At 33.9% G+C, this 16915-nt stretch overlaps 2 protein-coding genes across 52 annotated transcripts; both read right to left on the minus strand.

Moving 5' to 3' along the window:
• Nucleotides 1-3275: 3275 nt before the first annotated feature.
• Nucleotides 3276-16849, minus strand: LOC147406823 (ubiquitin-like domain-containing protein CIP73). 39 transcript variants are annotated; one of them, XM_086435082.1, is made up of 10 exons: nucleotides 16745-16849; nucleotides 16607-16653; nucleotides 15668-15859; nucleotides 15150-15380; nucleotides 14412-14469; nucleotides 5274-6479; nucleotides 4673-5006; nucleotides 4421-4476; nucleotides 3793-3947; nucleotides 3276-3704 (listed from the first exon to the last, which is right to left on the minus strand). In XM_086435082.1, exons 7-10 carry the CDS (start codon nucleotides 4687-4689, stop codon nucleotides 3537-3539), a joined length of 396 nt encoding a protein of 131 aa, XP_086291208.1. In that variant the 5' UTR covers nucleotides 4690-5006; nucleotides 5274-6479; nucleotides 14412-14469; nucleotides 15150-15380; nucleotides 15668-15859; nucleotides 16607-16653; nucleotides 16745-16849; the 3' UTR covers nucleotides 3276-3536. The 39 variants fall into 39 exon arrangements, 29 of the variants coding, with proteins under 29 accessions (XP_086291208.1, XP_086291210.1, XP_086291202.1 ...); XM_086435084.1 differs by having other exon boundaries at nucleotides 5274-6258; nucleotides 6434-6479; nucleotides 15293-15380; nucleotides 16607-16843; XM_086435076.1 differs by having other exon boundaries at nucleotides 15150-15189; nucleotides 15293-15380; nucleotides 16607-16843.
• Nucleotides 6818-13395, minus strand: LOC147406824 (uncharacterized). 13 transcript variants are annotated; one of them, XM_086435073.1, is made up of 9 exons: nucleotides 12960-13394; nucleotides 11614-11668; nucleotides 9940-9981; nucleotides 9638-9686; nucleotides 8348-8384; nucleotides 8103-8145; nucleotides 7471-7532; nucleotides 7145-7269; nucleotides 6818-7051 (listed from the first exon to the last, which is right to left on the minus strand). In XM_086435073.1, the coding sequence occupies exons 2-8, from the start codon at nucleotides 11617-11619 to the stop codon at nucleotides 7245-7247; spliced, it is 264 nt and encodes an 87-aa protein (XP_086291199.1). In that variant the 5' UTR covers nucleotides 11620-11668; nucleotides 12960-13394; the 3' UTR covers nucleotides 6818-7051; nucleotides 7145-7244. The 13 variants fall into 13 exon arrangements, with proteins under 13 accessions (XP_086291199.1, XP_086291196.1, XP_086291189.1 ...); XM_086435070.1 differs by having other exon boundaries at nucleotides 8103-8150; nucleotides 9607-9686; XM_086435063.1 differs by adding an exon at nucleotides 11940-12038 and having other exon boundaries at nucleotides 7145-7532; nucleotides 8103-8150; nucleotides 9607-9686; nucleotides 12960-13393.
• Nucleotides 16850-16915: the final 66 nt, after the last annotated feature.

Genomic DNA, 16915 nt, shown 5'->3' on the forward strand with positions numbered 1-16915 from the left:
AAAATGATCTTAATTATATTAAATTTAAATATAAAAATCGAGCATTTATGGTAACTCAAATTTTAACGTCTAGTCTTATCCATGGAGGAGAATTATAGAAGAATGGGTTGGAGATGCTCTTATATGGAAGTGAGTTTTATGTGGCAGAGGATAGTAATGCCATTCTTCAAGAGTTAGTCAAAATTTTACTAGATGATGTAACATATAACTACTTTTGTAGTAATTTTATGATTAATATAAAGGGTGGGTCCCCTCAACCCCAGTTTACCGTGATAAAAAAAAAGAAAAAAAAAGAAAAAGAAAAGAGGTGGGGGACCTTTGTACTTAATTGACAGACCTTTGATTTGAGCAATTTGCGAGGAAAGATTCAAGCCCTAATGTTTCCAACTATAAACATGGTTTTAAATCTCATCAGAGATTGAGATGACTCGCTTGAGTCATCTTGGTCTCATTCAGGGACAGATTTGTCTTCAGTCAACATTCATATCATCTTGTGAGATAAACGATATGTATAGGATGATATTTTGAAAATCTTGACCAAATCAACTGTGATATTGTTTAAAATAATTAATTGTTTTAGAATTGAATTATTTATTATATACTAAAACATTTTCTAATTTATCTTATTTTATTAAAAAATTATAATTATTTTAATTTAAATATATATAAATTAATTATTTAAAATTGAGTTAAATAAATTGTCTCATTCAAGACAACTCATTCTCATCCATAGACAAGACTAGACGTCAAACCGAATTTTGAAACCATGCCCATGATTCTTGCTCCAAACTCATTTTCAAATATTATTTTTTTCCAGAAAACAAAATAACATATCAGACCTCTAGCATTCATGGTCTTGATCATATTTGAAAAGAAAAATTGAATAAGAAAAATAAATGGACTTGATAAGGCTTTAAAATTGGAGGGTCGCTAAACATCCAAATTTTAGAAGGTTAGATTTAATTGTTTTGGTGATGGGGCACTGTCTCAGTCACTTAAAAAGTACCACACGGTGCTACAGGAAACAAACACTATGGGGGGCATCTACTCAATATATTTTTTGCCCCTCTAAATTTTTGAGTGATTTAAATACCCTCCAAGTTTAGTAAATATTTAAGATACCCTTGTGACTTCAGATTTATGGCATGGCCACCTTACACCTTCTTGATTCCAAACCCCTCCATTTTTTAAGATGATTTAGACAACCCTCTACATTTTGGTGAACATTTTAAATATCCTTATATTTTCAAAAGATGATACGTACCCTTTGATTATTCTACCCCTTCAAGTTCTTGGGTGATTTAGACATCCCCCTACATTTTTAATTAGTAATATAATTTGAGATAACCCTAAATTGATGACATTTTCTTTTGATTTTGTTCTTCTTTTTTAGTCTAAAAAAAACTAACATAAGTACACTCATTTTCAACCACTGCTAACACAAAAAAAATAAAAAAATAAAATAAATAAATAAAATCCTTAATTTTTCTATCTAAAATCAATCATTTTCAACCTCTATAGTAAAATAAGTTATTTAACCTCATCTTCAATCCATTTTCCATTAAAAATCTCACATATTTTACTTAAAAATAATAAAAATAATAAATCTTTTGTTCTTTAGGTTTTAAGGTTGATCTTAAAATTTAAGGGGTTGAAGATGAATGGTTTTGAGCATAGTGACAAAAATCTATGATTTTCCTTTTTATAAAAAAAAGAAAAAAAGATTATGATTAAATCATGATGTTAATAGTTGTCAATTAAATCACGTTTTTTTTTTTTTCAAAAAATCACAAAGTTTTTAAAAAATATACAATTAATTGTGATTCAATTGACGATATTTTGAAAAAATCACATATTACTTTTAACCTTAGCATATTTTAAGTGTTATTTATGATTTAGTATATATAAGAAATACATACTCTTTTTTTTTTTTTACATTTCCATAAAAAAATTATTTGTATTTTTTATTTTATCCAATGTTTTCCCCATTGTATCGATCTTTTATTGACTTTTTTCTAAGTTTTCTCTCGAATTGTTCCCGAGTCTCGACTTTGTCACCATGATTTCGAGAAGAGAAGTCAAAAGGATTTTTGTTTCAAGTTGAAGATGAGAGTAATGAAGTAATTCTGTATTGATCTAATGGAGAAAATCAAAGTTAAGGGAGCATGTAAACGTTTTGGTAAATATCTGGGACATTGCCGTACTCATCTCTCATATACTAATGAGATATGACCTAAACACCATTTTATTCAATTTCTAGCAACCAAAAAAAAAAAAAAACACTTGAATTCTCTCCCCAGAACAAATTATCTTCAAGCTCTTCAACCCTTCCTACTGACTTACTCGATTTGACTTGAGTCAATGGTCATCTAAATCAAGTCAATTTCAATTACAAAGAGAGCTACTATTGCCACACCAACTTTTACTAATGCCCCCACCAATTCCCTTATAAATAACCAAAGAATTGCGAACAGCTGTTGGGGCAATAAATATCTTCCCAATAGACATAGGTGGTCTACGCACTGGAAACTTTTTTTAAAATATGTATGTGGGCCTGCTTGAGAGTGAGTACATTGCATAAGGATAATTTGGCCAACACCACTTTTGTTCCAACACTTGTCACTACAGTAAAATAGGGCTATAGCGACGGCCGCGACCGTCGCTATAGGTACAAAATACTGTCGCAAAAACACTAACGACAGCCAGGGAGGCCGTCAGCAATCGTCGGTAATAGTCGCATCGCTAGATGTTATATCGACGGCCAACAATTTATAGAAACGTCGTTAGGTACAGGACTTATAGCGACAGCCGCTATTGGCCGTCGCTATAGGGTAGCCTTTTTAAAAAAAAAAATTCTTCAGCTGCGGTTTTGGCCGTCGCTATAAAAGTTTTTTGAAATAAAAAAAAAAAAGATTTACACTAGCCCCCTCATGTATTGCTGGATATTGGAGATACTCCTATGTTTTGAAATTGATGACCTCCACCCCAATTATCAATATGAATAGACCCAAATGCCCTCTCTACTATAGCTCATTCTATTACTATTACAGACTGATACAAATTCTCACAGAATCCAACTCACACGCACACATGATAAAATGATCACCGGAATCCAACTCACGCACACACACTCCAACTCAAATAAAAAAAGAGAGAGAGAGAGAAAAAAAAATCATATTAAAACTAGATAACTCGACTCTACTTGGATGTCCATCAAGTCAAGTCATCAACTAAATAGTCGACTCAAACAAGTCAGATAAAAATTTAGAAAATAGTTTTAAATATTTAATAACAAAATAAAATATTTATTTTCGGTCTTCCACAAAAAAAATTATGTAGTTCATGTTCGAGTTGTGACTTGATCTTGCAGACGAGTTTACGTGATACTTGCCAAGTTTGACTTAACAAGCTGGTTTTGGTTCCATCAAATTTTGGAGCCGAATTACCTTAAAATCAACGATAAGTTTCAAGTCAACTCGACAAGTTTCAAAACTATAATAAATTAAATTCTCTTCTTCATATTTTCCTGGGTACAATCAAATGGTGGAATTCATGTTCCCATTACCATTTACCAAAGGAACCCATGTTCCCTTGAAAACAAATATCCTGCAATCACACAGATCGTAACTAACCTGAACCATTATAGGATTTGGCCCAGATGAAGTCATATAAATTGCTGGTCCAGCATTCACCACAAATTCAGCCTGCAGTTGCACGATAACAATTTCTCACAAAATTTATTTGAAATATCAGAAAAATGAAGCAAAGAAATGTGAAGGAAGAAAATCATACAGGAGACTGCCCCATACGTAGTGTCAGAATTATATGGCCAAGCTCCAAAAAAAGAGCACCTAAATGTTGCATTGCTAGCCCTGCTTGCATTGATTCGGCCTGAATTTGGCTCCGTGTTGCAGGATCAGTAGAACCTCCATCTCCTTCCAAACGTCCTGCAATATTCTACATAGCAAATTACAAACGATGAAAAATTAGAAACAAAGAAAAAATAACCAAAAAAAGGGGAGGGGGGGGGGGGGGATGCAAGGGCTGTCAATGTAAAACAATTGCCACTTTGGGCATGCTCACACAATTTACATTTCATTCTGTTTCAACAAAGACCTGGGTAGCATTACAAATTTAAACATATCTACTAATCTAGCCTGTTTACTAAATTTACTTATTTAAAAACTTTTATATTACGCCATCCATACTAAACTCGCCAACTTAAATATCTATTTACCACTACATAACAATAGTCAATTTCTAGAAGATGGACTCATCAGACACCATGTCATAACAAGCTTGTTGAATGCATGATGAGATACTTTATCAAAAGAAAATCTCCCTTAACAGATGATAATAAATTGTACACATATGCTGGCATATCAGGATTGTGGGGATCGGTGTGTTTAACACTTCGTACCTATGTTAGACACCAATACACATGTCCTTGTCATATAGGACTTCCAGCAGTCAGATCTGCAGAGATCACCGTCGGATTACTCAAATATGCATACATGAATAATGCCGCAAAAGGATTACTCAAACATGCATATATGCATTATGCCACAAAAGACTTGCGCTCTTGAAGGAAGCAAGGCATCTTGGTGTTTATATATAGCATTAAAGCTTTGAAGAAACTTATGATGGGTGAGATTGTGAAAATTCAGCTCACCTTATCTCAAAAATCATGGGATCAGCTTTTGAAACCACTCAAATTAAAGATCTTGAAAGCTCAGCATTGCACATCCATTCATATGCAAAAAGTGTGCACTAACAGACAATGCCACACATGTGCACAAGAGATAACCAAGCAATACATCTATGAACAAAGCTAAAAAAATGGGGACATATAGAAAGTGCAGCTACATCACGACCACTAAGAAGTTGCTGTGCTCACCACATAATGATGCATAGTGCTTCAGGTGTTGCTAGTCCACGTGCATTAGATGGCAAGTCCACTCTCTGTTGATCTCCAATATTGGTTGGTGAAGGAGATGCTTGATTCCCTGCATCAATCAAATAAAAAAAATTATATATAAAAAGAAAAGAAAAAGAGGATTATGTTAAGCAACAGATAAGTAGAAGTGATTCAGTCAGCCAGGGCAGACTGTTGCCCCTAGGTCAAGATGACTGGATGGTCATCGGGACTCAACACACAAATCTCTCAAAGGCCATTCAACATTCTTGACTCTATGGAGGACATGTTCCCGAGTCTAACAACAACATCTTACTCCTATTCGAAGTTAATTCGGTAACATGTTTGAAGTTATTACCATCGACTAATAAAACCAGCTCCATGCGGTTTACGAACTCGGAAAGTGTGTTCAAAGAATCAGGAATGGGCTGAATTAAAGAAAAAGAAGCCACGGAAATTTTCAGTAGAAGCAATTAAAAGGTGGGGGGGAACATAAATACAAAGCAGGAAGACTACCGTTTGATAAGAAGGAACAACTACAGCTGGGAAGGGCTGAGGCAGAGAATGGGCTGGGTGATTGGTAGATGTCTGTAAAATCATGATTATATTAATTATAGAGTCATGCTAGAGTGACTATACAGGACACTGAGTTGGATGCTGAGCTGACGTGGAGGTGTGCACAAAACAATAAATGCCTTTTCACTCATATCTCGAGGAAAAGCATCCATGTTTCTGAGCATCCCTCCTCGTCAGCTCAGTGTCCAACATAGTGCCCTTTGCAGTCACTTTAGGATTTTTCCTTAATTATATGATGATGCCAGAGATGCAAAGAACACTTACTTGAACTGCAAAATGGTAAATATTTTAACATGGAACAGTACATATAAGAAACCTTACTTCACAGAGCAATAATATCATGTTACATAATAAAAGAAGGGAAGAGATATATGTATACATTTCTCCATCATCATCAAAGAGCTATACGAAAATTGTGGCATTGGTTGAACCAATGATATCTTGTCAAAAAAATAAAATAAAAAATACAAGTACCAGCTGTAGATGAAGAATCGATACCTCGGTTATCATTACTTCCATTGGTCTCTCCAAAGTTTGTTCCAGCTGAGGGTTGTGACTGGACTGGTTGCCTTTCTACTAAATGCAGTGGGGGCAACAACATTGAAAGAGTGACAAAGCATAGAATTTGTATGAACCCCCTAAATTCTTTAAACACTTTACACCAAAAAGGAACAAGAAACCCATAAATATGGACATTAGATATACAAGTGTTTTCCATATTGGCTCTTGTTAAGCATGATGGAAGGGACAACTACCAATCCAAACTCCTGCAACGAGTTAATAAAACTAATAGGGTGAAATAGTCTTCAGGGAGTAGACCCACATGCTGGCAAGTGGATCAAGGTATACCCAAAATCAACAATAATTAGAAATCAGGTAATGAGTCCAGTTACAAATAAAAACATTTGCAACAAATTTTCCCAATAAAATTTCATATTTTACCTTCTGTGTTGAGTTTTTTGGAGCTTTTCTTATTCTACGCCCGACCCTGCATCACGCACCCCCAAAACAAACACTACGTCATAATTCGTCAAAAACGACTGTCCAAGACAGTCGTTTTTTAAAAAAACGACTGCCCTTACAGTCGCAAATGGAGTCGTTTTAAAAGGAGTGGTTTTTAAAAAACGACTGTCTTTGGCAGTCGGAAAAAACGACTGTAAAATGAGGATATAGCGACGGTCAGTGACCGTCGCTATAGGGTATTTTTTTAAAAAAAAAAATTTATTTTACACCTACCCCCTCACATGTTGCTGAATATTGGAGATACCCCTATACTTTGAAATTGATGACCTAGAACCCAACTAACAACATGAAAAGACCCAAATACCCCTCGTCTTTTAACTTTCATAACACTAACTATTTTCTAACTACCAATTATGCAAATGTAACTACCAATCCAAATTCTAATCTACAATTTAAAATTATCGAGAATCCCTTATCAGGATAAATCTCAAATGCGTTCTTCAAGTCCAACTCAACTATGTCCAAATCAAGTGTCTTTATGTAGGCTTCGGCTCTCTGGAAAAACGCTTTTACATTGCTAGGTTCAAGCTTCAATACCTGTTTTGAAACAAGTGAAGTAAATAAAACAAATTTATTAAAAGAAAATAACTTTGACGTGGACCAATCAAATGGAAATGCAATCAAGATTACCATTGAGCACAGCTTAGCGGCTTCACTAAACTCCTTCAACTTAAGTTTGCAGGCAGCATTGAAAAACTTCCCCGGTTGCTTCTACTCTTCATTGAAAGTGCTATCGAACTCTACATATTTTGCAGCTTAACCGAAGCAATCATGGAAACCATCTTGCACAATACATTGGAAAATATAAAGGGAATTGTAGAAAGACTATCGACTCACATTGAAAAGATTTCATGAAATCAAACAACCAACAACATTGTAGAAAGACACAATGGATAAGTAACTCTTGCAATGGAACTAAATAGACCATCAAAATAACAAAGACTATCAAAAGATTACCTTCAACTCTTTTTGAATCAACAACCGTATTCTCCTCTCCCAGCAAAAATTTCAAGTCCACCTGAAACGTAGTTCAACAAGTACATCAAAACAAATTCATCTTTTAACATGCATATTTACACAATACAATCAGCAACACAAAATTAGGAAAAATCAAATGGCATTAGGTGCACATGACCGATTTCAATACAATGCAAGTAAAAACTTTGCATCTATTAAAAAAACTGATGTATCAATTTTCAAAGAATTTGTATACCGAATCAAAGTAGTAACTAGGCATCTTATAAATCTTCAGAAAGATCTCCTTTGGAATGTCCATTTTGAAACTGTTCTAAACTCTATGAATAGACTGTTGAATTGAAGATATTAACCAGTGAAGATATGTATTGCTGATTTCTATTGAAATTAATTGATTGCTAATGCAAGGAACTAAAACGGTGTGTTGCCTGGAACTGCAAGAAGACAAATGGAATGCTTTGTAAAGAAATAAAAAGTCAGGGAAAACAAAATAGATTTACTAAGTTAAAGCATACATCTCCAATTTAATTCAGATTTAGTTGCCAAATCAATCAATCAAGCTAACAAGTAATAATTGGTTTAACATCTTAAAAAACAGAATAGAAACACTCACATGGATTATCAAGACTAGGCAATTGACCATTGGGATTTTATTACTATTCTGCATGGAAAACAAATAGACACTCATTCAATAAAGCATTAATTCAAGGCATTTATACACGGTTTCAATGTCTACGTACATGTTTTGGTCGCTCGGCTATCAGTAGCCATTAATAGCACAAATCAACAATCTCCAACTTAATCAAACTGGAAAAAAAAATTCCTTTAATCAATAAATCTTGGTTGAAGATGCGATACCTTTCCAAAAGACTGCCCATACCCGGAATAACCGTATCTGTATTCAAGAGCATTCAAACAGAAAAACTACAGATCAAATTTCAGAAGTAGTTTGAATTCAAAATGCTTACTTTTTGTTTTTTACATGATTTCTACCATTGTAAGCAAAATATCATTAAGTTTCATCCAACCACCATACATAAATTTCTCAACAATACTCCAAGGCATAAGGCAGTCTAATCCTATATACCAAGGCATATCTCACCATCACCTCAACACCAAGGCCTCCTACAATAACATATCGAAGCTAAAGATGACGACATGGTAGAAATTCAAAGCTTTATCCTAAAAAAAATTTAGGATCATCCAAATGAATAGTAATGCAAGCAATATGAAATAACTCTTCTAATTTGAAACAAGACCCCCCTTTAATCAGTCATCAAAAAGGGAAATCACAAAACCAATAAATAATTAGTGAATTATTTGCATACAAATACAAACCAGGTTGATTGGGCTTGTTTCTCAGCAAGTCAGGGTTGTACTCATAGTTAATAAGATGAAGCTACATCAAACTCTAAGAATTTTATAAATGAGCAAAAGAACTAAAGCACAACAAGGAACTAGATTTATTAAATGTAGGGTTTTTTCTTGAGAGGGGTGCTGTCCTTATATCTAGTTAGGTAAAATTGTATATAAATTTCTCCCTAATTCCTCACAATTCCAATTTTAAAGTGTTATGGAGATAAAACCCTGAATTATGGTGTTTGCAATCCATTTCTTGAACACATAGCAGTACAGTTGTAAGTGCAACTGAAAAACATGCAAATTGTAGGAAAGTGATTGATTGCTTATTTGTGATTAGTATCAGGGTTTCATTAGTAAAAGGAGCAAAGTGAGATACTAAAAATGTGGAAACAGCAAAATGAAACAATAGAAACCACTAACTAGCACCTCCTAACAACGATTCCTACTTTTTAAAAAAAAATGCTCAAATAAAGAGACCCCCTAAGCACCTCGTGGTGCTGGACACAAAGAAAACCACTTATTGAAACAATTCATGAATCATGCCTTCAAACATAAATTTTTTGTTTAAATGTTGAATAAAAATCTTAAATATTTTGCTTAAAGAAAAAAGGAAAAGAAAAGAAATTGGAAGTCCAACTATGGACACGAGAATTTCCCAAAAAGAGTGCACCTTTCCTTCAGAGACTATTTTGTTTCTCTCTTTCAGATTCTCCAACATAAGGAAAACAGGGTAAAAGACCATTAAATTCTTTTACCTGATTGAAAGTTTTTTCATCATTATTTTACCTATTGGTGATGAAGCAAAATTTTCCACGTCAACAACCAGCATATTGGGCTGCAAGGTAGTGAATTTTACATGAGAAGCAAGTTCCCAGTGAATGCACATATTTTAAAACCAATAACTTCAAAAGAATGAAGTGATAACTTTTCAACAATAGAAGAGGCAAAAATTAATGTGCATGTTGAGCTGCAAGGTAGTGAATTGTGATTGTGATTTCTACTCATCGAACATGGATTTAACATGAAAATGTGCATTAACTGGATCTAAAGAAATTTAAGGTGTATGGGACAAATCCACCAGAACTAACCTGAATAAGTGTTTGTTCAAATGCAGCAGCCATAAGACTATCCTGCTCAAAGGAAAAAAGAAAAGAATAAATAACTAAGGAAAAAAAAAATGCACAACTGCCCAGTAGTTCAATAGGAACAATTGAAATAAGGCTCATGCGTCAAGTAAAGAAAACGTATTTCAAAAGATTTGAATTGCATTATAAAAGGCATTTTAAGCATTGAATGAAATAATACTTCAAGAGGTCATGATAAGAATGTTTCAAAAGATCTTTGCAAGGAAAATATTCTCTAAAACGTAAACCTCAACCTTCTAATCCATTTTTCAAAATAGAGAGCCTTTGAGGTAATTCTCCGTAGTTTATATTATTCTTTACATTGATTTTGGACTTGAACTCGTTTGTTTTCTCAATAATCACTGCAACCTACTTTCTCTTGTGCTTTAGATTTGTCCTAAATTCCTTCTACCATGATATCAATTTTCAATAATAAAAAGTATTTGAAAACTCTCACACAAACATATTTATTTATCTACTGTTCTAATATTAAAAGTGATATTAGCCCATGTTACAGTATTTTTCCCATTCCCATTCCTTAGGATTCTTACGGAAAGCACATACAGAACAAAGAGATTGCAACATATGGTTGATGATAGGCTTCACTGTCATCTGAAAATAGGGTGGTTCAACAAAGCAAATACGCAAAAGCTCAAGGAAAGGCCATTCACAAGAAACTTCACACTGTCCAAGACCTTCAAGTGAGAAGTATACGACCCTAAAGTTAACAAATAGAAAGTTGTAACTCAAGTTTCCTCCCATATCTCTTTACAAGTAAATCGATTTCTCTGTTTAATAGTAAGAACAAGATTTATTGCCCAGAACATAAATCATTAGTTTAAAAAACGGCCCATAGCTCATAATGCAAGATGTTTTTAGGTGTTTATCCAGTTGTTACTACTCATATTGGGTTCCCCAAATGGTTTCTAAGCATAAATCCAATGTTTGCTTCACCAAGGGGAAGATGCACACCGGTGCTTAATCACCAAGTATACTACATAATGTCACCAATGATTAAGGACCACAGATACTAAGCACTCACATCTTTTGGAGTTGAGGTGCCACCATACCACATGCCTCGTGATAAACACTAGGTATGCTACATAATGACACCAATGCTTGAGAGCTTATGCAATGGCATAGAACACCATACTAACCCATATAAGGAGGAGAAGGCACAGTAGTAGGAGTAGGTCTCAAGCAAACAAACCCATTGATTTCTCAATCGACTAACATTTTCTGAAAGACAATGCCACTCTGCTCTACTTAATTATATATCACTTTCCTTTCCAAAATGGACATGGACATGATGGTGATTTCTTCTAAATATAGAAAATTGGCCACTCCACCCCCACATTGCATATTTAGGTAAAAGAGTCACTAATAAAATGTGATGTGGCCCCACCTCTAAAATAATTTATAGTTATCCTACTCATGAGCATGTCATTGGAAAATTATTTATAATGATTAGCATGTTAAGCAGTCTCACTGAATTCCTTATTACTAACTAAAATATTTCATTAATTTCTATATAATGAAAATCATCCACTGTTTTTCATTTAATGCAACATACAAGTTAAAGTAGCAAGGTGTAAAAAAATGGGATGATGAAAAAATGAAAAGTAGTTGAGTCCTTACATTCATGGTTAGAATCTAGCTGCACATTTCCTTCTTTAAAGTAAGGGGCTCTCACCTGAAACGAACCAAATTAGCTGGCTGGTCTTAGTTTAGGCACAACAACATATGTGTTACAAAAACACACTCAAAGGACCTAATAAAAGCCACACAATCTAATTGATCATTTAATAACTACTACCATTTACTATTATGATCAATCCAAAAAACACCAAGAAAATTAGGGCCTTCAACATATAATGGAAGTGAAATCAATAGAGCAGAATTTGATGCAATCAAGAAAACTTTGAAGTTTGTTCAAGCTTTGGAGTTCTTAAAGAACAACTCACCAACCAATGAAAAATATTTTGTTACACCTCTAGCAATATCAACCAAGAGCTTTTGCTGAAACAGGGAAAGATTGAAATCTTGCCAATAAAAAGGAAGATCTGTAAACAAGGTGGGTCTATCAAAACTTGGTTAAAAATAAACACTTCTGGAACTCTAGTCCTACAATGTGCAAATCAAAAGTTTCTATAAAAAGGGAGGTCTATAGACAAGGTGCATTTATTTTTTTAATCAGTAAAAGGGGAATTTTAATACAAAGAGGGGCAACAAATAGCATAATCTAAATATAATTCAAATATGTGATAATTCTCACCCAACTAACAATATTGGAACATTTTGGTATGCTTATGAGAATTAAAAAATATTTATAAACTAATACATGTTCTAATCCTCAGTCTAAAGAACAAATGTACTTTCATTTAGAAAATTGTTTAAAATAATATTAAGATTTTCTCAGATATTAAATAACAAATAAAAAAAAACATTTTAAAGTAAAATTGGATGGCAAAATTATCTTTGTGTTCGACATTGTATCCAACATGGAAAATTCTTATAAAATGGAGTTTCATTGCTAGATAGCCAAATCTCATATTTTACATCAAAATAAGAAATGAAAAATGATAATTTTCTTTTCTAGATTTGGTGAATCAGAAACAAACTAAGCACCAAAAACATAAAAAGAATCAGAAATTCTACTAATTCACTCTATCCACTCTATTCCAAAAAAAAGCTCCACTATTCTATTTGACTTGAACTATGTTATTTCTTGTTTTTTTACCACCTATTTTAGTCTCTGATGATTGAAGAATAAATACAAGATAAACAAAAAAAATCCAAATTCATGGTTTGTAAACCTACTCCCCCATGTTACTTAAATTTAGAAGAAAGTGATGGTGTGCTAGCAAATACAGAAGAACCGTGTCAAGAAACCTAAACAATTTGCATCTCAAAACCCTATAGAGTTGAAATCGAATGGATCTAACAAGTGAGGAAAATCTAAGGGTACTTGAGATAGATCATACCTTGAAGAGTGAGGAGCACCCTAGCAGAAACTCAGCTTCCAATCTTATAGAGATGGAAACCCAAAAAGTTGAAATCCGCTTCGTCTGAGAGAGATCGAAACCCTTGAGAATTGAAATCCTATTTCGTCTGAGACAAAATTTGAAAGAGATCGAAAAATTAGAGAGTTCAATCCGATTGTGTGTGAGAGATCGAAACCCTAGAGTGTTCAAATCCGATTGCGATTGGGTCTGAGAGATATCGAAGTATGGGTCAAGATAAAATGAAATAAAACCCTAGAGAGTCGAGTGAGAGAGAAGGTAATTCGTGATGATAAGCTGTGGAGAGAGAGAAAGTGTGTGTGTATGTGCGTGCAAACCCTAGAGTGGGAGAGAACGAGAGGCAAGGACGAGAGATAGAGAGTGTCGTTCTTCTCCCAAATCGGGGAAGAAATTGTTACTTATTTTAGAGTGGCTATTGGCACCCCAACTTTTACTTATTACTGTACGTAATTATGTAGAAACGACGGTTAAACGACAGTTAAAAACTGTCGCAATTAACGACAGCTTTTAGCAGTCGTTTTTGCCGCAATTCCTGCGTCGCGAAAAGTGCAATATGACGTAGTGAAAGACACCACCACCCTAACATTACTACCACTGTTGGGTTGGAAAAGCCCTTTAAAAAAATTTCAACCATAGACAAAATCCCTAAAATGGAGGATCATTCAAATTAGAGCTGTGAACCACCTGGCCCTTTGCTGCAAGTATCATACATCTAAAGTAAATATACAAAGTTGAAGAGTTTGGTTTGGTTAATGAAGATGGTACAAGTGATCCACACTTGCCAAGCTATTATGAGTACAGAAAACTGTTTTCTTTCAATCATCTCGAAGTTAAAAAGATTATTTCTAGGAAATTACACATTAAAAACTCACTATAGAAGGCTAGGTAATAAATCACAAAGAAAACTATAAGTTATGGCATATGCAATGGAAAATGTTATTGTAAACTAGCAGGTCTTTTGAAACATAATAAATAAACTTGTTTTAGGCTTAAGGAGAATGATATAATACAAACATGTAAAAAAAAAATCCACATGCCTACATTTCTAATCAGATTTTTGTTCACTTGGAGTTCTTTCTCTATAGAATTATATGTAGTGACAATAGTAAACCATGGCCCAGAAAGCACAAGAGGTGTAAAACTTTAGAAACAAGATGTCTTTGTATTATCACCAAAATCTTAATAATCCTTTATATACATCTAATATAGAAGAAAAAGTAAAAATTTAAACAATCAGATCGGTTAATCCATAAGATAAAGCTAAATATTACAACCATCAACATTTGTAGAACCCCATTCCTTCCTTCTGTGAGTGAATTTATGATTTCTATGATACTGCTACCTGTAGAGTTGGATAACAGGAAAAACACCATTACAAAGAGAAAGTATCTCAAGTAGAAAACAACACGGTACCTTATCATCCTCATAAACCACATTGGAAGGGATTTCCTTCTTTATAATCTTATCAAATCTGCAAATAAAACAGAGAAAAAGTTGATATATCTCATTCTTTTAGTTGTACATTTTCTGTGCACAACTCATGTTCATGTACTTATGATAAGTCTATAAATTCTCAATCTATGAGTCAAGGTAGTGTTATCACAATCGATGAATATAAACTGTTGATCTTAAGCATTATAGCAGCAATTATGATTAGACTCAGTCTCCTACATGAACAGAAACAAATGAAATGGATTTAGTTGCAATTAATCTCAAAAGCAACAAAACCACATTTTTTTATTTACACGGCATTCAACGTGTTTTGTATTTTATCTGAATTCTTCTCTGTTCTATCAAAAAATGTGTCAGTAGACATATTAATCTTTGTTTCGATCTCATCAATCTGGCTTTGGGCATCAGATCTTAGGAATACCTGAGCCACTCCTACTTGCATATTCTTCTAATGAAAATTCCTTTGAATTGGAAAATCAATTTTTCTAGGGTAGTATGATTTTGTAAATCTAAGCATTTAAATATGATGTTAAAGAAGAAATATTGTCTGAGAAATTACACACCGGTTTTAAATTAAAAGATACCAACATAAGCAACATAAGCCTACATCAATGTTCCTAACATACATTTTAGGTGTGTAGTATTCATCCTCGTTAACCTCTGAAAATTCTTAATCCCAAGAAAGTTATGAATACTCACCAACTTCCAGTCATCATCAATCACAGCAAAGCCAGTAATTCTGTTTTCAACAAGAACCTCCAATGTTGTTGATGCAAAGATGTGTATGTTAGAAACTAAGAATGATGACATACTTTATGACATCAAACCATGTAATGAAATACCTTCATCAATGGTGGTGGTGGGCTTTACCACATGTAAATCCTCTTTCTTGGTCATAAAATCACCAACTATATATAGTCCATTTTTTGGCTGCCAATCAAACATACCATGGAAAGTTGGGCCAACTCATAAGTTAAATATATACTTCTAAAGAAAGATTTATAGATGGCAGAAGTAACAAATCTCACAATTTATTAAATACCATGGAATATTATTTATGGAAAAAAAAAAAAAAAAAATCTCCAGCAAACTAAAATGTATGCACTATGTTTTCTTTTAAGCAATTAAATAAGTCATACTATGTTTTGCATTCTTAAGTTGGGCATATGGGAAGATATAATCTAAATTTTCATCTAATGTGTTTGACTCTACGCTACCTTCCATAATGGTGCTCAAATCCTTAGTAGCTTAACATAGCAGCCACAAGTTAGCAACAGGACTCCATGCCATACTCCTCAAGTGTAGGCATTTTATTGCCGCTACTACCTCCCCCAACTCTAGCACCATCTCTCTGTTCTTATTCATTACGCACCAACAACCTCTGTGCTCTCACCCACCATGCGGATAACCTACTTACATCAAGGAAATTCAGAATCTTCATGATGATGAATATTCATTTTGGAATCAGGAGCATGAAATGACTCTGAGAAAATGGAGGGAATGCACAATATGAGATAATGGCATAATAGAAACTTGCCTGTGTACGAATGTTACTAGGATCAGCACTGAGGTTATGAATATTTTATGAATTTCATAATATCACCATGCATTATGTCTAATCAATTTTGAACTTAAAGACTAAACTTTATAACAAATGCATCAAAATCCAACCATAAACTTCACTCTAAACTCAAATACATGTTCGAACTCTTCGAATTTGTAATCGAAAACACAGATTCAACCACAAGGACAGTAATGTTATCGATTTAATTGGTTTGATAGAAAAAATCAATATCTGAGTTCAAATTCAACTGGAAAAGGTACAAATCATGAAGAAATCCAATTGTTAAAGCTCAATTAAGTGTGACGGAGGTAGGTTTCGAATGCAGAATCGCATACTTAGAAGAGAAATTTCTGCTATTTTGAGATCGAAATGGTTTACTGAATCCATCCATCTAACTTAGATTGTTGCCGAAAATCACACAACGTGAGTCAAAAATTGAAAACCTAATGTAATTTAGTTAGGGTTTGAGACGATGGCAATGGTAGCAAAGATTCTGAGGTCACTGATCGAGGAAACGAAAGAGAAATTGGAGATAATCCAAAATCAACATACAAAACTATAGAGAAGAATCATAGAAAAAAAAAATTCTTACCCGATTTGCAGGATTTTTTGGCGATGGTGGCAGCAACCACTTCGAACCTCGAAGAGAGAGAGAGAGAGAGTTATAAAAAATGAGAGAGAGGCGATGGTGGCTGCAAAAAGAGAGTTCGAACCTCAAATGAGAGAATACCATAGCGACGGATGAGTTAGCAAGCTGTCGGTACCTACTCTACTACGACGGCAGGGGGTGTCCGTCGCTACTTTTCGTTGCTATAGATTCAATTTGCTGTAGTGTGTCCTTGTTGTTTTATAAAGACTGATAATGGAAATTCCTCACTTTTCCTCGATAAGAAAAGCTGAT

The sequence above is a fragment of the Akebia trifoliata genome, chromosome 3, assembly GCF_017979445.1.
Source record: "Akebia trifoliata isolate Shusen 1 chromosome 3, ASM1797944v1, whole genome shotgun sequence".
Taxonomy (NCBI): domain Eukaryota; kingdom Viridiplantae; phylum Streptophyta; class Magnoliopsida; order Ranunculales; family Lardizabalaceae; genus Akebia; species Akebia trifoliata.